The sequence below is a fragment of the Macaca nemestrina genome, chromosome 16, assembly GCF_043159975.1.
Source record: "Macaca nemestrina isolate mMacNem1 chromosome 16, mMacNem.hap1, whole genome shotgun sequence".
Lineage (NCBI taxonomy): Eukaryota > Metazoa > Chordata > Mammalia > Primates > Cercopithecidae > Macaca > Macaca nemestrina.
In genome coordinates, this window is record NC_092140.1 from 40,871,797 (window position 1) to 40,893,766 (window position 21,970).

Genomic DNA, 21,970 nt, shown 5'->3' on the forward strand with positions numbered 1-21,970 from the left:
GGATGCCTAGCAATGTAGGAGTAGATAGACTGGTAGATGCACACAAAAATTATATAACAGTTGGAAGCAAAGGACTAGATGTACACAAAGTAACAGATAATTTCAAAAACAGTGCTGAGTAGAAAAAGAGATGAGAACAAAAACAAAGCATACAATTTACCTTTCTGTAAAGTTAAAATAAAAGATACACATTCTCAATACACGTAAACAAAACATTAAAATGTTTGCATTAAGAAACAGAAGAAGGGAATGAGCTATAGGAATAAAAAGAATAAATACATTAGATAAACAGTGGCCTTCCAGGGATCAATGATGATTATGTGTCAAACTCAGGAAAATGACTAATTTAATCTTCCTCATTTTCAGCCAAACTAGAAAACCACAACAAAACTACATTAAGCACCATGGAAGTAGAAAAATAATAATACTGTGCTGAGTAAGTACAGCTACAAATAAAATAATATGTAAATAGTAAGTATATTATTAGTATATACCAGGCATGTATGAGCTTACATACATTGATAAATCCTCCCAATAATTCCATGGAATAAATACTATTATCAGTTTATAGGAATTCAGGGAATAAACAAGTTAAGGAATTTAGTAAGGCTGGAATTCAAAACCCAAACTGTGTGCACCTAGAACTGTAATTTGGATTTGTTACACTAGAGAGCCTGTCACGAATCAGCCAACATTTCTATAATATAAAGCTTACACCTAAAAAGAAGCAAAGCCGTTGACAACCAAGCATAATGCAAGCTGAAGACAAATAATAAAAGAGGTGGCCGAATAAAATGTAAGTCTGGATATGGCATATAGGCGGCACTTAATAAAATATTTGCTGACTGAGTGGGTGAATTAATGAGTGGGAGATAACCTCAGGTTGATTCAATGAGTTGCACCAAAGATCTGGAGAGGTGACGGTAGATGGAGTTCACGTGAAATGCAAAAAGAGTAAGGGAATACGGATGGGAAACCACTGGATGCATGGATAAACTACCAAGTGACCAAGACTAGGGAGGTGACTGTATATGGTACCTAAAAGAAAGTGTTTGGAGCTTCACTTGTGTAGAGTATAGGCTTTAGACCTCCTAGGTTTGAATCCTATCTGGTTCTATCACTTTCATCTGAATGGCCTTGGGTATGCTATTAACCACCTAGTGGTTTTGTTTTATCTGAGCAAAATGGGGTTCAGTCATTCATTTAAAAAACAGCTGGGCACTTATTTTGTGGCAGGCGCTGTTCTAAGTGCTGGAAATACAACCATGAATACAAAAACATCCTTGTCCTCACGGACCTCATAGTCTATTCACAAATAACAAACAAATTCAGTCTGATGGCCATAAAAGGCACAGAAAATGAAAGGGATGAAACAGATAAGGATACTATGTTAGTTGATAACAACAACAGCTAATACTTACTGTGGGCTTATTTTCTGTGTCCCCTCAAAATTCGTATATTGAAACCTAATCACCAATGTGAGTAGCAGGAAGTGGGGGCCTTTGGGATGATTAGGTTATAAGGGTAGAACCCTCATTGTTGGGATTAGTGCCCTTATAAAAGTGATCCCAGAGAGCCAGCTTGCCTTTGTGCCATAGGAGGACACAGTAAGAAGTATGCAACCTGGGAGAGTGCCCCCATCAGAACCTTACCATATGAGCACCCTTATCTTGGACTGTCTTGCTTCCAGATCTGTGCAAAATAAATTTTTGTTGTTTATAAGCTACCCAGTCTATGGTATTTTGTTATAGCTGACCAAATGGACTAAGACACTAAGTAACCGGTACTATCTAACTTACTGTATGATTCATTTAATATAATGGTTCAGGGAAAGCCTCTTCCCCTAAAAGTACCTATCTTTCACAGGGTTGCTATGAGGCTTAAATGAGGCAACACTTAAAGGTTCTTAGAACAATGTCTGGCACAGCATAAGCACTCAATAAATGTTAGCCATTCGTGTATTTTTTAAAAGTTTACCTAAACTGGTCCTTTACTTCATCAAGATTGAGGCTTTGGGTAACTATGAGAGGCATGATCAAGAAATTTTTCAGTGGCAGGATACTGAAGTAAGTTGGCATACATAGTCAAGAACTAAAATAGGAGACAGACTTATCAAGTGAGATAGTCTAAGTGAAACAATAAAATGTGCAGGTAGAAAGAGCTGGACCAAGAGGAAAGATGATGGGTTTACCATGGGAAAGCAAAGATGTTCTCAGTGACAGTAGGAAAGAACTCTTTGGTCTTTCTGAAATCGCTGTAAAGTTCTCATAGCTAGTGACAACTTTATAAATCTTACATCAAATCCTATAACTGTCGATAACCACACAAGGACAAAAAACAATGACTAGAACATCTTTAATTTGTATGGCAAACATCGTTTGCTAATGATTATGGAATCTGAATTTATGCATCTTATTATGACAAAGTAACTATAAAATAGACAGACACAGTATGTAGCAAAAGAAATGTACCAAAGAAACCAAATTTCCAGAGCAAAGATAATTATAATTTTGGCTGGTCAGGTGCGGTGGCTCACGCCTGTAATCCCAGCACTTTGGAAGGCAGAGGGAGGCGGATCACGTAAAGCCAGGAGTTCGAGATCAGCCTGGCCGACACGGCAAAAAACCCTGTCTCTATTAAAAATACAAAAATTAGCCAGGCATGGTGGCAGGCGCCTGTAATCCCAGCTACTCAGGAGGCTGAGGCAGGAGAATCACTTGAATCTGGGAGGAGGAGGTTGCAGCGAGCCGAGGTCACACCACTGCACTCCAACCTGGGCAACAGAATTAGACTCTATCTCAGGAAAAAAAAAAAAAATTGTAATTTTGATTCTCCCTATCAAATCAGTCATATCAGTTAGTGCTAAATGAAGTAGCAAACAACATGGTAAGAAAATACATCTAAGGAAATATACTTCCACTTTGGGAGGCCGAGATGGGTGGATCACCTGAGGTCAGGAGTTCCAGACCAGCCTGGCCAACATGGTGAAACTCCATCCCTACTAAAAATACAAAAAAAATTACCCGGGCGTGGTGGTGAGCACCTGTAATCCCAGCTATGTGGGAGGCTGAGGCAGGAGAATTGCTTGAACCCAAGAGGCAGAGGTTGCAATGAGCCCAGATTGCGCCACTGCACTCCAGCCTGGGCGACAGAGCAAGACTGTCTCAAAAAAAAAAAAAAAAAGAGAAAATATACCTCATATGTGCTAGATTTTTAAAACTGAGTCTACAAAAGTAATTAATCCATATCTACCTTTAAATCACTCCATATTTCAATATTCAAATTATTATCATTTTGAGCTAGGGTCTTGCTCTGTCACTCAGGCTGGAGTGCAGTGACACGACCTCAGCTCACTGTAATCTCTGCCCCTGGATTCAAGTGATTCTCCTGCCTCAGCCTCGGGAGTAGCGGGACCCATAGGTGGAGCACCACCACGCAGGGCTATTTTATTTTATTTTATTTTATTTTATTTTTTTAGTAGCAAGGTGGTCTACCATGTTGCCCAGGGTGGTCTCGAACTCCTGAGCTTGACAGCAATCCACTGGCCTCAGCATCCAAAGTGCTGGGATTACCGGTGTTGGCCACTGCATCTGGCCTCCAATTATTATTATTATTATTATTAGTTTTTGAGATAGTCTTGCTCTGTTGCCCAGGCTGAAGTGCAGCGGCGCGATCGTGGCTCACTGCAAACTCCACCTCCTGGGCTCAAGCGATTCTCCTGCCTCAGCCTCCCGCCTCAAGACTCCTGAGCAGCTGGGATTACAGGCACCTGCCATCACGGCTGGCTTTTTTTTTTTTTTCAGTAGAGCTGGGGTTTCACAATGTTGGCCAGGTTGGTCTCAAACTGCTGACCTCAGGTGATCCAACTGACAGATAAAACTGTATTTGTCAGGTACAACATAATGTTTTGAAATATATGTACATTGTGAAATGGTTAACTCTAGCTAATTAACAAATGTTCTACCTCACATAGTTATTTTAGTAATGAGAACACTTAACATCTGATGTGTTTTTCAAGATTACAATGTCATTAACTATAGTCACCATGCTGCACAATAGATCTCTTGAATGTATTCCTCCTATTCAACTGTAATAATGTATCCTTTGACCAACATCTCCCCAATCCTCCTTTACCCCAACCACATCAGCCCTTGGTAACCACCATTCTATTCTCTACTTCTATGAACACCAAAATTATTTAAAGGCTATACTTGTCAAGAAATATAAATGTATCATTTCAAGTTCAGATAATGTGTGTGTGTATTTAATTCTTATTTACCTGCCATTTGAAGACAATAAAGCATACAGAAAACAAAATTTAAACCTGATCTTACCTTTGTAAGATAATCCACTTTCAAATTGTCGATCATCATAGTTTTCTGGGATAGCTCAATTTTTAGTAACTGAATATTATGAAGTAGTTCTTTTCGTTCAATTAGCTGCCTGGTGATTTTGACTTTACCCTCTCGCTCTTCTGATGAGGAAATATCGTCCGTAGGAACTGTTGTTTCTAAACTAATATCTTCAGATTCTAGAGAACTAGAGATGTTCACTTTTTTTGACTCCTTTGAAATTTTTCGAGACATTTTTATTATTATGGATCAGTTTTCTTCTCTAATTCGATTTTAGTATTCTGTAGGTTAAAAAACAACATTAACTTAAAAATTAACTGCAGAAATCATGGACCGTATTGAAGAGAGACTAAGGGTTCCTTAAATAAATATTAGGCAATTTAGTGCACCCCTAATCTAGAACAGATTATTGCAGTAAGTTAGTGCTCAAATCAAACACATTAATTCCTACTACGAACTCAGTCTTCGAGGAACTTTAAAGAAACAAAACAAACAAACAAAAAACAACAGTTCCTGGGGGGAGGAATCTTATTTGGACGAAACAAAGAAATGTACAAGGTGAAGAAAAAAGCCCATTATAATCAAGAATGGCACTACTAAGAGCAACACATGCTCAAAGATAACAGAAATCACGACTGAGAAGGTCAGGGAAAGGTTACACGGAGGTAGCACTTAGACTCTTGAAAGACTTGGACAGGCATAGTAAAGAGGAGAAATCATGCAGTTATTAACGATACGTGAGTGGAAGTAAAAAAATAAAGCCAAGTCTTGGAATAGTTACTCCTTCCATTCCCCCCCACCCCCAAAACACACACACACACACACACACACACACACACACCCTCAACGATCAAGACTGGAGGGCCTCATAATGTCAAAATATGGTTGGATTTTATTCTATAGGCAATGAGTCATCACTGAAAGTTTTTAAATAGGGAAAACAGGGAGACAAAAACATTTTTTATAGATAGCAGAATGAAAACAACAGGGTATAACAAAAGTTAAAGAAATTCTAAATATAACTTCTTACTCTTTCATAAGAATGTTAGCAACTACCTTGTTTTAATATCTCATGATATAACAAATTATGCTATTAAATATTTCAGTTTTTCTAAACTGAATGATAAGGAAAGGTGTATGGAGTGGAAACAGCGAGAACTATACTAAGATCGGCCTCCCTCCTTTTTGAAGGGAAATGGGTAAGAAAAAGTGAATTCAAAGACAAATCCTCTCCTCGATTACAAAGGACCCGAAACGGGGACTGCCTACACACTCAGCGCGAAAATTAAGCCCCAAACTTGGCAGGTCGGGGGATTCCTTGCCCCACGCGGCAAAGGGATGATAGTCGCTAGTTACCTCGAAAGAGTCAATTACTCCACACTGAACGCTTGACCAGAGGCCAGTGCAGATACTTCGAGGGACCAAAGGCGTCTCCGGTCGGAAGCTCAAGGTTGCAGGCCCTCAACAAGGGATTTCAGGACAGGGGACCGTTAGGACCAGTAACCAAGACAACCATCTCCGCACCCGTAAGGACGATAGAAGCAGCACTCCCACAAGCCGCCGGAAGTCAGCTCTCCCGGATGTTCCGAGGCGCGGAAAGCAATACACGATGGGAGGTGGAGTCCAGAAGCGAGCCCCGCCTAGGCTACGGGCGGAAATGGCTCCTCGCCTTGCTTTGTCGCCCCTCCTCACTTTCGCCCAATCGCGGCCGTCAGAGAGCCAATCAACTTTTGTCTCGACATTTCCCGCGAGAAGTGTTACTAATATCCAGGAACGGAAAAGAGAGGACTTCTGGATGAGGCATAGTTGTGTCCTAGCTTGAAGACTTTTGCTGGAAGAGCACTGCTGGGGTTAGGATTCTGCGCGGCGAGGCAAGATGCTCAAGTCCAAGACGTTCTTAAAAAAGACCCGGGCGGGCGGCGTGATGAAGATCGTGCGCGAGCACTACCTGCGAGACGACATCGGCTGCGGTGCGCCCGGGTGCGCAGCGTGTGGCGGGGCGCACGAGGGGCCGGCCCTGGAGCCGCAGCCCCAGGACCCGGCGAGCAGCCTCTGCCCGCAGCCGCACTACTTGCTGCCTGACACTAATGTGTTACTGCACCAGGTGCGTGGGCGGGCGAACCGCGGACAGCGAGGCCCGACCGGGACAAGGGGATATGACACGTAGGGAAACTGAGGCTCAGGGAGGAGGGTCTTTGGCAGTGTCTCAGATCTAGGGGAAGGGAAACCCCCTGGGGACCCAAGCTGTCTGTTCCGCAGGCCGAGGTTCTTTTCCTTGTGCTTTAAAAAATGTAGTTCTTGGAGTCGTATTTTAGACACGTTATTTTTCTAACTCCTGGTGTCTCTTCTGCCTTAGATTGTAAGTGCCTGGAGGCTGGGGACCTGGGCTTCTGTGGCCTCCAGCCTGCGACTCCCAGGCAGCTTGTAAGTGCCTACGAACAAAAACTATGTGAGCCAACGTATTTCTTTATTAATACCCTTAATTCTACGAAGTCTTGGATTGGTCTGTTTAAGTGTGCTTTTTAAATAGATCTGAAGGATTTAGTGACTATTGTTTTCTATAGCCAAATAGCTTCTTGGCTTAACTTATTCAGTGTATTTAAAACATAAAGTATTTATGCCCAACATAAAACGGGATTTTGTGTTTGACAGAAACTACTTACAAATGAATATAGGAAAAATTAACTTACTTTCTTTTTTTAAGATTGATGTTCTTGAGGACCCTGCCATCAGGAATGTAATTGTGCTACAAACAGTTCTTCAAGAAGTGAGAAATCGCAGTGCCCCCGTATATAAACGTATCCGAGATGTGACTAATAACCAAGAGAAGCATTTCTATACTTTCACTAATGAGCACCATAGGTAGGAGGAATATTGCTAAGTTAAATATCAGGAAACCACAGAATTAGCTAAATTGGAAAGAGGGTTCCTGTGAGTAATTTGTGACATTGTCAGTAGATAAGTGATAGATTTCATACCCTATTTGATTCTTACATCGCTGTGCAGAAGATAATGCTAAGTGAATCTCTAAGGTCACACAGGCATTGATGGGCTCAAGCCTAAAACCAAGGCCTGCTGACTCCTAGACTACAGTAGGTAATTTTATTTCCAAAATGTTTTCATTTTGAATTGGTTTTAGCTTGAGTTAGACCGTAGAATCTTGGAAGATGAGATTTGCCTAAGTTCCTGGAATGCCATATAATGTGAAGAACAGGGCAATAAAATGTATGAGTTTGTGAAGTTTCTATTTTGTTTAGAAATAGAAAGTATATTTATTCTTAATGGTCTTTTAAAAAGTTTAATACTTTGCAGCAGATTACATTGAGCAAGATTAGGTTAAGGAATATAATTCTTTTTTTTTTTTTTTTTTTTGAGACACAGTCTCACTCTGCCGCCTAGGCTGGAGTGCATGGCATGATCTCGGCTCACTGCAACCTCCACCTCCCAAGTTCAAGCGTTTCTCCTTCCTCAGTCTCCTGAGTAGCTGGGATTACAGGCAGGTACCACTATGCCCGGCTAATTTTTGTTTTTTTAGTAGAGACAGGGTTTCACCATGTTGGTCAGGCGGGTCTCAAATTCCTGACCTCGTGATCTGCCCACCGCAGCCTCCCAAAGTCCTGGGATTACAGGCATGAGCCACCACGCCTGGCCAGGAATAGAATTCTTTGTTGTGCTTTTAGATTCAAGACCTTTGAACTCAGTGTGTGGTCTCAGAAAATAAGATATTGCCTATTATGTTATATTACGTAAATAATCTATGATGGGTATTTATGGTACTTTTATTGGATTGGATCAGGGCTTCTCAATCTTGGCATTATAGATATTTTGAACTGAATTTTTTTGTGTGTGGTGGGAAGGCTGTTTTATACATTGTAGGATGTTTAACAGTGTTCCTAGCCTCTTTGGCAGAATCACCACCCCTTACCCCCACCACCACCACCACTCAGTTGTAATGATGCAAAATGCCCTGGGGGAGCGAATTCACTCAATTGAGAACCATTGGATTAGTGTGTAGGATTCTGGTAATGAAATTCCGTCAGATTATGCACATTTTTAAAAACCTTAATTTATCAACTTTCTTGATTCTTATATTTCAAACTTCAGTGTCCTTGTAAAGAATACCAGTAAAGCCCTTGTAGGCTTCTTATTGTTAGTACCTCCTTGAAATCCAGAAATAGGAACATCACTTGTTTTTCAGTGCAGAAAGACCCACCTTTAAAACCAATTCAAAAATTGATGACTCTGTCTTTCACTGATAAGCTTTAAGCATTAGCAGCTGGGCGTGGTGGCTTATGTCTGTAATCCTGGCACTTTGGGAGGTTGAGATGGGCAGATCACTTGAGGCCAGGAGTTCCAGACCAGCCTAGCCAAATTAGCTGGTTGTGGTGGTACATGCTTCTAGTCCCAGCTGCTTGCGAGGCTGATTTGGGAGGATCGCTTGAACTCGGAGGTAGAGGTTGCAGTAAGCTGAGATCGTGCCACTGCACTCCAGCCTGAGCTGCAGAGCAAGACTCCGTTTCAAAAAAAAAAAAAAGCATTAGCAAGTGCATTCAACGATGAGGAATAAAATAATTCTAAAACTATTAATATAAATCAATCAAATTATAAAATTGAAATCTATTACCATTAAGTACTGGAAGCTATTGTAGTGAACTTTGCTGTTGTACTTAAACCTGGCATTGATGAACAGATTTAAAGAAATAGACGAATGTATTGACATTTGGGAGTTTAGATAGAAGAAATATGTAATATCTATTAATATACCTGGCTTTTCAGTCTCTACATAACTTCAGCTATTAGTGTTTACCATGGATAATTTACATGCATTATTTATTAATGACTGTAGAATTCTGATTATAAATGATCTAATTATACTATTTGTAGCTTTTAGAAATTGCTATTAACCTACAGTGTGAGTGAAATCTGATTATCAGACCTGTGAAATTGTATTATAATTTTATCTCAATAAACTTATTTAGTGTCTCAACCTAAAGTATAAATTCTGATCTTGAATTTTTCTTTTTAGGAAAAGAAATTCTATTAGTCTTTTTCTTGTCCCATTAATAACATAATTTTCTTCTTTTCCAAGCAAATTGTTTCTTAAAAACTTAATTATAGGAATCTTAATTTCTTCTCTGAGGTGTACATCTGAATACATTCCAGAGAAAAGATATACCATTGACTTTTTCTGGGTTAGTGGTTAAGCATGTATGTGCTAAAAGTTTTCACATATCCTTGTGTCTACTGATTTCCTTTTGTTTCGTATTTTCCTTTCCTTTCCATTTAGAGAAACCTATGTAGAACAAGAGCAGGGAGAAAATGCTAATGACAGGAATGATAGAGCTATTCGAGTAGCAGCAAAATGGTACAATGAACATTTGAAGAAAATGTCAGCAGACAACCACCTGCAAGTTATCTTCATAACAAATGACAGGAAAAACAAAGAGAAAGCTGTAGAAGAAGGAATACCAGCTTTCACTTGTAAGTCTAGATGTAGAAGTACTTAGTGCATGTTTGCAAATACGTGGAAAAATAATCATCAGACCTATAGTCAGATGTTCACTTTAGTATTTTCGTAGTCCTATGTAACTTCATGTGATATTTTTGTATTTTTAAATTTCACATAGTTTTTAAGCTAAATATGTTGTGGTGCCCAGTGGTTGTTAATTTTCCCCTCAGTATTTGCAACTGGTTTAGCGATGAAATCTCATAAATACACTGGAACGCCTGCCTCTGCTTTAGGCATGATCACATCAACAGATTTTTGGATTTTGTTTCTTAAATAAATTGAGGCCAGGTGCTGTAATCCCAACACTTTGGGAGGTCAGGGCAAGAGGCTTGCTTGAGACCAGGCGTTCAAGACCAGCCTGGGCAACATAGGAAGACTATGTCTCTACAGAAAAAAAAAAAAAAAGAGAGAGCCATGCATGGTAGTGTGTAACTATAGTCCCAGCTACTCAGGAGGCTAAGGCATGAAGATAGCTTGAGCCCAGGGATTCTAGGCTGTAGTGATGTGTCATTGCACTGCTGCACTCCAGCCTGAGAGACAGAGTGAGACTGTCTTTTAATGAATGAAAGAATGACATGTATACTGTCGCAAACAAGACTATCCATCTTTTTCGTATCTAAGGAAAAAAACACTATCAAAAACAACATAAACTTATTTTTTCAGGTGAAGAATATGTAAAGAGCCTAACTGCTAACCCTGAACTCATAGATCGTCTTGCTTGTTTATCTGAAGAAGTGGTATGTTTTTGTTTTGTTTTGTTTTTGAAAAGTAAAAATATTAAAATAGCCACTTTGGAATATTAGGCACATAGATACCAAATTTAAAAATTGGAATGTCGGTGGGTAAGCTGGATTTGGAATAGTTGTGTTATAAACAAGAGTGGATGTCATAGGCTTATTGAAATGCAATTCCTAAAAGACAACTTTCTAAAATAGATATATTTCCTTTAACCTGAGTAGGGCCTGGTACATGGTAGCACTGTTTGGTTGAGGAAAAAATGAATGGAATCCATGGCTGATTTGTGAATAAAGAGTAGCTGTTGACAAATACAGAAGTGGCAGGCGCTGCAGGCAGAGAGAAGAAGAGGGAGGGGAGTGTCCAGATAGTAAAGACCTATAACTTATTCTGTAGGTTAGTAATTTTTCAATTGATTTATAAAGATCTCTCAGAAGGGCTGCTATGAAGAGGAAAGGATTCTGAGATCCCTTTCTTATATGTCAGGCTAAGAAAAAGCAAGGGTATATGAATGTGGATTGGTGGAGCAGGAGAGAATGATCAGAAATGGTATTTATTTGTAAGACCACTCTCGTGTCAATATGTAAGATTATGCATTTTATCCAGGAAAGATTAGAGGCAGAGAAGTGAGTAAAGGAGTCATTGCAATAGCTGATGTGAGAAGGAGTGCTAAGGGAATAATTAAATTCTGAGCCTTCATTTTCTTATATATAAATATGTAATGTTTAGCAATAATGACTTCATAATATTGTTGTAAGGATTAAATAAGATGATAACTGTGGCATTAATACAATTTTCATCTCAGTCCCTGGCACATAGGTATGGTAAGTATAAATGGTAGCCCTTGTTACAGAAATAGGTTTTAAGTGATAGGACATTATATGTAAATCCAATCTTTACATTTCTGTCATCCCTTCTTACTTTTATAATACTTTATGAAACCGAAAGGAAATGAAAGATAAAAGTTGAGTTTGATTTTTGAAATACAGATTAAGTATTGCCCTAATACGTAGCCACTTAGTTATTTGTGACTGTTTAAATTTAGTATGTATTAAAAATTCAATTTCTTGGTGGTACTATCTATCTTTCAAGTGCCCAAGAGAAACTTATGTCTAGTGGCTACCATATTAGAGATCACAAAATGAATACTTCATCATAGAAAGCTGTTTTTGTTAGCACTGGCCTATGAGAAAAGCTACTATATTTTCTCCTATTCAGAGTTGTGTATACCATAATGTAGATTTCAAAAATTCTCTGATATTAATAATAGTTGTGTATTGAGTGAACAGAAGACTTATTAGCGGCATCTTTTGGTTTGCTTATTTCATAGAATGAAATAGAAAGTGGAAAAATAATATTTTCAGAGCATCTTCCCTTAAGTAAGCTACAGCAAGGCATAAAATCTGGTACATACCTTCAAGGAACATTTAGAGCCAGCAGGGAAAATTACTTAGAAGCTACAGTATGGATTCATGGTGACAATGAAGAAAATAAAGAGGCAAGTATATAAATAAATTTCTTATACACTAAAATAAAGATGCTATTTTATATATTATGACCAGTTAATGGTAAATACTATTTGCATAACATATGAGGCTTCACATACTCTAAAGCAAATGGTAACTTTTTTCTTTCTTTTTTTTTTTTTTTTTTAACAGTGCTCATGATTTGTCAGGTAGTTTTTAAAATCTTTGCGCATGGCATTTCATTTAATGTTCAACCCAACCTATAAAAAACTAGGTAGCGTACTCTTATTTGACCAATCAGGACCTTGAGATTTAGAGAGCATAAATAATTTTTCCAAAGTCTCTTGGTACCAGCGTAAGTTAATGATGGAGCCGTGAACACAAGCTGTATATTCTGACTTACGTTTTTTCTACCTGCTATTGAGAAATTAAGGTTGTGAAATTAGGTACACAATAGAGAAAGAAAATCTATAAAGGAGGAATAGAGATTCCATAGAGGCATTCAGAATGTATGTAAATATCTGTTAGATGATCTTCCCTTTAATATATTGCCATTAAAAATATTTGGGCTCATGCCCTCTGTTGTTTTAAACAGATAATCTTACAGGGACTGAAACATTTAAACAGAGCTGTTCACGAAGATATTGTGGCTGTGGAGCTTCTCCCCAAGAGTCAGTGGGTAGCACCATCTTCTGTTGTTTTACAAGATGAAGGTCAAAATGAAGAAGATGTGGAGAAAGAAGAAGAGAGAGAACGAATGGTATGAATCTAAGCAGGATTTTTTTTTGTCTGTGCAGCTTTGTATTAATATGTCAGCTTTGGAAGACAACAGGTTTCATTGCTTTCAGACTTATTGCATAAAATTATAGTTTTGATATTTAACACGTGTCATATACATGTTTTTTTTATCTTCTATGTAGTTTTATTGTCTTAATTTGCTCAAATAAATGGGTTTAAATGTAAACAGACTGTTAATACGAGTATGAGTTAATACAAGTATGAAACTGAAAATTTATAACATTCAAGTATATTATTTGACTTAGGTTTAAACAAATACAAATTTAAAATTTTCTGAAATGCTTTAAGTAATGTTTTAGGAAATGTTTTAGAAATGCTTTAGGTGAAATTCCCTTAACATAATAGATGTACTTCTGGGCCATTATATTTGGGCAACTTATCTGGTACCATATTTATTATGAAGAGAATACTTTCAGTTTTTTCTTATGATATGAACTAAGTCTACTTGATATGACCTTTTTATTTCTGTATTTTATAATTACAGTAATATAAATAGTTGGAATACATATAATAGTTTTTATATTCTTCTTTTTCCGTCATTTATATTCATTGCTCTGAAGTCTCATTGTATAATTATCCATGGAGAGTCCAGGCCTTTGGATAGTATTAAGAGGTGAAATACCATAGGAACTTTTGTTATTTCTAATAGCAGACACTCTTTATTTGGGTTTTTATTTTGTATAAGGAAGAACCTTTAGAATGAACAAATAAAGGTCCAAAGGGAACTAGTCACCATACCACATAGCTAATTTACGCAAACTAGTACTCAAAGCCTAGTCTAATTCGCAGACCTGTGTGTCTATTTTAGTCAGTAAATCTTCATGTTAATCCTGAAAAGTGCTGAGTTCTAACATATGTATTCAGTTATATTTATTTATTTGTTTTTGCTTTTTAATTGTTTTGTAGTGCTTTATTATCAAGAGAGAATGTCTGTGGTTTGGTTTGGCATGTTCTTGTCTAGAATTTTGAAACATCAGCATTCTGTAGTCTTATGTCATAATTTACTGCCTGAATGGATTAGTATCCGTGTATGTATTTTGATTTTGAAAGGAAATTGCCTAATACTTAGAGGAATATAACTGAACATTATTACTTTTATATCTCAGCTTAAGACTGCTGTAAGCGAGAAAATGTTGAAGCCTACAGGCAGAGTTGTAGGAATAATAAAAAGGAACTGGAGACCATATTGTGGCATGCTTTCCAAGTCTGACATTAAGGAGGTGAGTAAAGAGCATTTACTGTGTAATAAAAAAAAGAATAAACATTTAGTAGAACTTACAGCCGTTCTTTTGCCTCCATCCTCGGATTTTTTGTGTGTAAAATCTTTATTCCTAATTTTTGCTAGTCAAGAAGACATCTCTTTACACCTGCTGAGAAGAGAATCCCTCGGATTCGCATAGAAACCAGACAGGCTTCTGCATTAGAAGGACGGAGAATCATTGTTGCTATTGATGGTTGGCCCAGAAATTCCAGATATCCAAATGTAAGCTTAAAGTATTAATTTTATTTGCGGATGTTTAATTCAAATTTTGTGAATAGTATTTCTGCTTTTAATAAAAATGGAATCACTTCTATGTAGGATTTGTACTGAAATTTAGAGATATTTCACAAAGTGACCTGGTAAGTAGCATATTTACTTTGCTAATTAATTTTATGAAATTCCAGTGTAAATCATGTGGTTACTTTTATGTAAATTTCTTCTTTTTGAGAGAGAGTCTCACCCTGTTGCCCCGGCTGGAGTGCAGTGGCGTGATCTTGGCCCACTGCACGCTCCACCTCCCAGGTTCAAGTGATTCTTGTGTCTCAGCCTCTCAGCTGGGACTACAGGTGTGTGCTACCGCACCCAGCTAATTTTTAGGGAAGACGGGGTTTCGTCCTGTTGGCCAGGCTGGTCTTGAACTGGCCTCAAGTGATCCACCCGCCTTAGCCTCCCAAAATGCTGAGATTACAGGCGTTAGCCACTGTGCCTGGCCTCTTTTATGTAAATTTTTAAACCAATGACTTTTATTAATCATGGCTATGAAAACTGAGTTCTATACAGATTCTAATCAACAAATTTTGAAAAGATTATATTGGAAGCACATTTTAAATTTGAACGTTAATGAGAAATAGATGCTTTAGAATGTAAGAGCTGGACCCTTACGAAGTTTCCATCATAAATCAGTTGAGAAGTCTTGTCTAATGTACCAAAGAGTCATTTTTCAGAAGTCGTTATGGAAATATTTAGGAATACTGAGATGATATGTAAATGCTGAAGAATTTAATATGATGAGATGTAAATTTACTATAACATAGGCATTTCTAACAATGCCTCTTGGTTTCAGGGACACTTTGTGAGAAATTTAGGCGATGTTGGAGAGAAAGAGACTGAAACAGAAGTTCTGTTACTTGAACACGATGTTCCCCACCAGCCTTTTTCACAGGCTGTTCTTAGTTTTCTGCCAAAGATGCCCTGGAGCATTACTGAAAAGGTAAGTTGAAAGTAATTTGTGACTTTATAAATTATTATATCTTCCCTAGTTTTGTTTAATTTCTGTATGTGTTTTTAAATATGTAGACACCACGGGCCCTCTTTCCCTGCATTTTGTTGGGTCTAGCATTTTTAGGAATTGCAGAAGAAGTCGTTTGCTTCTTCATTGAAAGGTAAGTTTGTCTATGGGACAGACACTTGCATATGTTAAATGTTTCAAAGGGAAGGAAACCATTAGTTACAAATCATATGTGGCGTCTCTCTGCTCCAGTGCAGGAAAAAGAAATGTGATTGTCATCAAGAAAATACAGCTAAATTGTTTTTGTATAAGTATTACTGGTTTCACAAGAGCTATTAATATGTTGTAGTTGTGCTTTGGAAATAATTTATTTGTTTATAATTTCACGTCTTCTAGGACATGAAAAACCGAGAAGACCTGAGGCATCTGTGTATTTGTAGTGTAGACCCACCAGGATGTACTGATATAGACGACGCTCTACATTGTAGAGAACTCGAAAATGGAAATTTGGAGGTATAAATATGTAATCGTGTCCTTACCTAAATGTAGTTCTGTTCTGAGTTCATTTTCTTTTGACCTAGAATAGAATTTGCTTGTTAATTACTCTTGTGAAGTGTAATTATAGCTGCAGACTATTGGCCATGTGTCAGAAGTTGAAATGGCAGAGGTGACTGAGTCTTTTTTGAATTTAGCTAAACTTTTTCTTACTGAAACTCCCATGAGGTACATTTACCCAATCAAGCATATTGACATCCTTTTATTTTTATCTTTTTAAGGTTGGTGTTCATATTGCTGATGTGAGCCATTTTATTAGGCCAGGAAATGCCTTGGATCAAGAATCAGCCAGAAGAGGAACAACTGTGTATCTTTGTGAAAAGGTAAATGTATTGAATTAAAACATTTAGCAATCATGGACACCTAAGGATTTTTAAACAGCCATGAATTAGCTAAGAAAAATACATGGAATAAGGTGGCTTTAAATCACTAAATATATAGAAAATTTTTGTTACCAAGTGGTTCAAATAACAAGTAAAGTATTGTGAAAGTCAAGGGGAAGGTTAAACTTAGTCTCAGTGATTTCCATAAAAGTTTAGTTTCTCTTTTCTTTTTTTGGTATTTTAAAAACACCTTGTAGTTTGTATTAAGCATTGGAGAAAGGTCCAGTCATAGAGTGTCAGTTATCAAGTATAAACTTACACAGACCAGAGATTTAAAACTTTCAGAGGACAGCTGGGTCGTTAGTATAGAGGACTTAAACTTAGATTAATTGGCATGAAGTCCAATTTTCCTTCATAGCTTTCCTTCCTTAACAATTTTGTGTAAGTACTTTTATAGAAACATTCCTTTCATTTGATCTTTTCTCAATTATCCTATTTATAAGCAACCAGAACACTTTTCTTTCCTTGTTTAATTAATATTATTTGAGAATAGAACCTCAAATAAATGTATGGATACAGCTAAGTAATCTGTGGTTCTATTTTTATCTTTTGCAGAGGATTGACATGGTTCCAGAGTTGCTTAGCTCTAACTTGTGTTCCTTAAAATGTGATGTTGACAGGTATTTCTGCATGTTTGTTTTTCCTTGAAGACATTGTATTTACTACTTTAACCCAATTCCCATTAAGAAATACTCTGTATTTTCCTTCATAGGCTGGCATTTTCATGTATTTGGGAAATGAATCACAACGCTGAGATCTTAAAAACGAAGTTTACCAAAAGTGTTATTAATTCAAAGGTTCGTTTCATGGCTAATAATCTCTAATTTTTAAACTTTTTGGTACTTTTTTGAAAACTAAAGTTAAATTTTTAAAAGATTCGTGTATATGTATATATACACATATGTAAAAATATATATTTGAAAAGGGATGTTATGTATAATAGTTTATATGTATATTAACCTAAAATAGAAAAAACGTATACATATAAATGCCTGTGATATAAACATGGTCTAAAAAAGTTCACAGCTGCAGGCACGTGCTTACACACGTACAGATGCACTTAAATTTACACTAAAACTCATTTGGCTCTTTTGCTACCTACTCTCGGAGAAGAATGCGGAACAGGCCACCAGAGTCTTATTGCCAGCTTTCTTGACCTAGCTAATACCAGGCCAAAGTAACCAGCCCCAGCCCCGGTGCCATCACCTAAATTTGAGATTGCTGCCCACTTCTTGAGAATTTTTCAATCAAGCTAGATGCTCTTTTGAACATGTAAAGTGGGTACAGATAAATGTATTTCAGTTTGAATGGGGGAGGAAGAGTCTTTGTAGGCAGAAAAACAAGTGCTAGGTCTGTGCCTTCAGGATAGAATGGGGGCATTGTTATAGCAAAATTAAGAAGGTTTTTTTTTTTTTTCCAGTTATCTGCTTAATTTTTAATATGATTCAGAAACTAGTTCATGTTGCAGTTGTCCTATATTCAGAAACTTACAAAGTATATATACTTGAGAAGACCAACTGGTGGTTTTATGCCTTAAGTCAAGAACCTTAGTAATTGAAGCTGTTCCTACTTACAAATAGTTAGTGTTTTAAAAGTTAGCAGGTACACTGCTTCTTTCTTCACATTTTCTCACAGAAACGATGTTTAATTCACTGTTGGATTTCAGTAGAACGAGCCTGAGATCTTGTTTCTTTGGAATGGAGCCAGGTTGTCTTTCTTGTCCTTTTCCTTTTTTTTTTGTGCTTCTCCCAAGAATCCTTTATGTTCTGTCTTATTTTGCCCTACATGTTTCTTCAAGGTTTGCCAAGCCGCTTATCTTCTAATGATCTGTTTTCTAAACTTAACCTGTTTTTTCTGGCCCTTTGGCATCCTTGCTGTTCTGCTAGCTAGTGGTTGCAAAGAAAACTGTTAGACTGATAAAGAGTGATGTGTGAATTATTTAAGCCATCACAGTTTGTACTTTTAAGTAAGAAAGACTTTTAGTTCTTTAAGACTTGGTCGGTATAACAAAATGATAAGAAAACAAACCTGGTGAACATATAACATAAAACCTCTTTCAGAGGGGAAACTCTTAGTAGATGAGTTGGCTATCCCAGGAATCTGACCGGACCTGCGTTATCTAACTCTGTTATGCTCTTTCTTCTTTTCACTTATGAAGCTACTCTTTAAGCAAGAAAAAAAAAAAAAAAAAGAAAAAAATGGTGGATTTCTCTGAGAGAAATAGGAACAGAAGCAGTTATTTGTATATTTGCATTGTTTATCATTGGGGATTTAACTCTTTTCTACTATGATTTGTCTGGTTTTTACAAGCTTAATTTGGGTATTTATTAGATTTCCTGTAAAACATGATGTCTCACCTCCTGCAGTCTTAATTATTTGCGGGAGAATAATGATCATCTGGAAAGGATTTCACATTTGTTATCAGAGGAAGAATCCATCTAACCTTTATGTTTTAGCATTATCTGGGTATTTATACAGTAACTGGAATATACAAGTAAAGTTTAAAGTTTATTTGCTAACAACATTGCCATTTTACCTTTTAAAATATGTTTGTTTATGTTGTATAATGCCTCAGATAAGAATTAATGAACCAGAAATCATCAATGTGAAGTATTGTATCATAGCTAAGAATTTCTATTTCGTTACTGATTTTAGGTTTTCTGAAATCATGGATTTTATGTAGTTAAAGTAGGAGGACATATTGAAAACTATTTTTCTATCATTTATAAGAATTATATAACATACAATTTCTTTTTTAGGCATCTCTGACATATGCTGAAGCTCAGTTGAGAATTGATTCAGCAAACATGAATGATGATATTACCACTAGTCTCCGTGGACTGAATAAACTGGCCAAAATTCTGAAGAAAAGAAGGATTGAAAAAGGGTATATTTTGTTTTTCATAGTATTAAGATAATTTTTATACTCTTTACATTGTTTGATCATAGGCAATAATGAATTATTTAAAAGGGTGAATAGAGACTTCTGTTTCTTCTAGCTTCCATTCATTCATTCATTCATTCATTTATTTATTTGAAACGGAGTTTCACTCTGTCACCCACGCTGGAGTGCAGTGGCACAATCTCGGCTCACTGTAACCTCCACCTCCCGAATTCAAGTGATTCTCCTGTCTCAGCCTCCCGAGTAGCTGGGATTACAGGTGCCCATCACCACGCCCAGCTAATTTTTGTATTGTTAGTAGAGCCGGAGTTTCGCCTTGTTGGCTAGGCTAGTCTTGAACTCGTGACCTCAGGTGATCCACCCGCCTTGGCCTCCCAAAGTGTTGGGATTACAGGTGTGAGCCACTGTGCCCAGCCTCTAGCTTCCTTTTAAGTGTTAGCAACTTGATTCTGGACTGATGTTTGTTCAAGAGTTCCATCCTTGTAATTTGTTGTGTTAAAAAATTGTGTTTGAGTTAAAGATACTGAAGAAATTCCAGGAAGGCAAGAACTCCCTAAGACTCTGTAAATTGTTTCTAATTTTAATTAGAAATAAGTTTCCAGATTGGACATTGGGTTTCAGAGGTTTAAATAAATGGAGATTAGGTCCTCCTTGCACTTTAAATTTTAGAAATTATTTAATTCAGCCTCCTCATTTTTTAGGCAATTAAAAGTGCATAAAAGGAGTCTTCCCAAAGGTCTGACTAGTAACAGATCTGAGTCTTTTAGCTGTTAGGGCATGGCTTTTGCCTAACTACAAAAGGCATAAGGTATAGAGTATTAACTCAGGCATATTGAAGGAAACCAGTTAAGAGAAATTTGACTCTTAAAAGATGTTGTTGATTATCAGAGGAAACCAAGTATATGACTCTTCCAGATGTTCATCTCAGAGTTCCCAAGTCCACCTAGGATAGGGTCACAAGCAGTTACTAAAGGTGTGGTGAGTGCGGATTGTACCTTTGTGTCATTTCATAAGATGTGCCTATTTAAATTCATTAAAATGAATAAAATTAACAACTTAGTTCCTTAGCATTACTAGTCATATTTCTTTCTTTCTTTCTTTTTTTTTTTTTATTTAAGTTCTAGGGTACATATGCACAACGTGCAGGTTTGCTACATATGTATACTTGTGCCATGTTGGTGTGCTGCACCCAACTCGTGAGCACCCATCAACTCGTCATTTACATCAGTAACTCCCAATGCCATCCCTCCTTCCTCCCTGCTCCCCATAATAGGCCCCGATGTGTGATGTTCCCCTTCCCATGTCCAAGTGATCTCATTGTTCAATTCCCACCTATGAGTGAGAACATGTGGTGTTTGGTTTTCTGTTCTTGCGAAAGTTTGCTGAGAATGATGGTTTCCAGCTGCACCCATGTCCCTACAAAGGACACGAACTCATCCTTTTTTATGACTGCATAGGATTCCATGGTGTATATGTGCCACATTTTCTTAGTCCAGTCTGTCACTGATGGACATTTGGGTTGATTCCAAGTCTTTGCTATTGTGAATAGTGCCGCAATAAACATACGTGTGCATGTGTCTTTATAGCAGCATGATTTATAATCCTTTGGGTATATACCCAGTAATGCGATGGCTGGGTCAAATGGTATTTCTAGTTCTAGATCCTTGAGGAATCGCCATACTGTTTTCCACAATGGTTGAACTAGTTTACAATCCCACCAACAGTGTAAAAGTGTTCCTATTTCTCCACATCCTCTCCAGCACCTGTTGCTTCCTGATTTTTTTAATGATTGCCATTCTAACTTGTGTGAGATGGTATCTCATTGTGGTTTTGATTTGCATTTCTCTGATGGCGAGTGATGATGAGCATTTTTTCATGTGTCTGTTGGCTGTATGAAAGTCTTCTTTTGAGAAGTGTCTGTTCATATCCTTTGCCCACTTTTTGATGGGGTTGTTTGTTTTTTTCTTGTAAATTTGTTTGAGTTCTTTGTAGGTTCTGGATATAAGCCCTTTGTCAGATGAGTAGATTGCAAAAATTTTCTCCCATTCTGTAGGTTGCCTGTTCACTCTGATGGTAGTTTCTTTTGCTGTGCAGAAGCTCTTTAGTTTAGTTAGATCCCATTTGTCAATTTTGGCTTTTGTTGCCATTGCTTTGGGTGTTTTAGACAGGAAGTCCTTACCTATGCCTATGTCCTGAATGGTATTACCTAGGTTTTCTTCTAGAGTTTTTATGGTATTAGGTCTAACATTTAAGTCTCTAATCCATCTTGAATTCATTTTCGTGTAAGGAGTAAGGAAAGGATCCAGTTTCAGCTTTCTACTTATGGTAGCCAATTTTCCCAGCACCGTTTATTAAATAGGCAATCCTTTCCCCATTTCTTGTTTTTCTCAGGTTTGTCAAAGATCAGATGGCTGTAGATGTGTGGTATTATTTCTGAGGGCTCTGTTCTGTTCCATTGGTCTATATCTCTGTTTTGGTACCAGTAGCATGCTGTTTTGGTTACTGTAGCCTTGTAGTATAGTTTGAAGTCAGGTAACATGATGCCTCCAGCTTTGTTCTTTTGACTTAGGATTGTCTTGGAGATGCAGGCTCTTTTTTGGTTCCATATGAACTTTAAAGCAGTTTTTTCCAATTCTGTGAAGAAAGTAATTGGTAGCTTGATGGGGGATGGCATTGAATCTATAAATTACCTTGGGCAGTATGGCCATTTTCACGATATTGATTCTTCCTATCCATGAGCATGGTATGTTCTTCCATTTGTTTGTGTCCTCTTTTATTTCA

The 21,970-nt window shown here is 37.4% G+C and overlaps 2 protein-coding genes across 13 annotated transcripts in view; one reads left to right on the forward strand and one right to left on the reverse strand.

Moving 5' to 3' along the window:
• The window catches only part of LOC105481764 (progesterone immunomodulatory binding factor 1), a 282,457-nt gene extending 276,440 nt beyond the window's left edge, over positions 1-6,017 (reverse strand). For all 10 annotated transcript variants that reach the window (XR_011614738.1, XR_003018029.2, XM_071081244.1 and 7 more), the window contains exons 1-2: positions 5,709-6,017; positions 4,335-4,633 (exon numbers count right to left, since the gene is read on the reverse strand). Coding sequence is in view for 8 of the 10 variants with exons in the window: in XM_071081244.1 (XP_070937345.1) it covers positions 4,335-4,586 (252 nt within the window). In the remaining 2 variants the exon portion in view is untranslated. The remainder of the gene's footprint in view (positions 1-4,334; positions 4,634-5,708) is intronic.
• An 81-nt stretch (positions 6,018-6,098) lies between these two features.
• Positions 6,099-21,970, forward strand: part of LOC105481762 (DIS3 homolog, exosome endoribonuclease and 3'-5' exoribonuclease) — a 28,404-nt gene continuing 12,532 nt past the window's right edge. The window contains exons 1-14 of one of the 3 annotated variants that reach the window (XM_011741497.3): positions 6,099-6,456; positions 6,709-6,776; positions 9,640-9,833; positions 10,525-10,598; positions 11,927-12,094; positions 12,658-12,822; positions 13,967-14,080; positions 14,206-14,343; positions 15,185-15,331; positions 15,746-15,862; positions 16,126-16,227; positions 16,843-16,907; positions 17,000-17,084; positions 19,047-19,174. In XM_011741497.3, coding sequence (XP_011739799.2) covers positions 6,229-6,456; positions 6,709-6,776; positions 9,640-9,833; positions 10,525-10,598; positions 11,927-12,094; positions 12,658-12,822; positions 13,967-14,080; positions 14,206-14,343; positions 15,185-15,331; positions 15,746-15,862; positions 16,126-16,227; positions 16,843-16,907; positions 17,000-17,084; positions 19,047-19,174 — 1,793 coding nt within the window. In that variant the 5' untranslated portion in view covers positions 6,099-6,228. Of the gene's footprint in view, positions 6,457-6,667; positions 6,777-7,056; positions 7,215-9,639; positions 9,834-10,524; positions 10,599-11,926; positions 12,095-12,657; positions 12,823-13,966; positions 14,081-14,205; positions 14,344-15,184; positions 15,332-15,745; positions 15,863-16,125; positions 16,228-16,842; positions 16,908-16,999; positions 17,085-19,046; positions 19,175-21,970 lie in introns of those variants that run through there. The other 2 variants (XM_011741496.3, XM_011741499.3) reach the window with 2 other exon arrangements.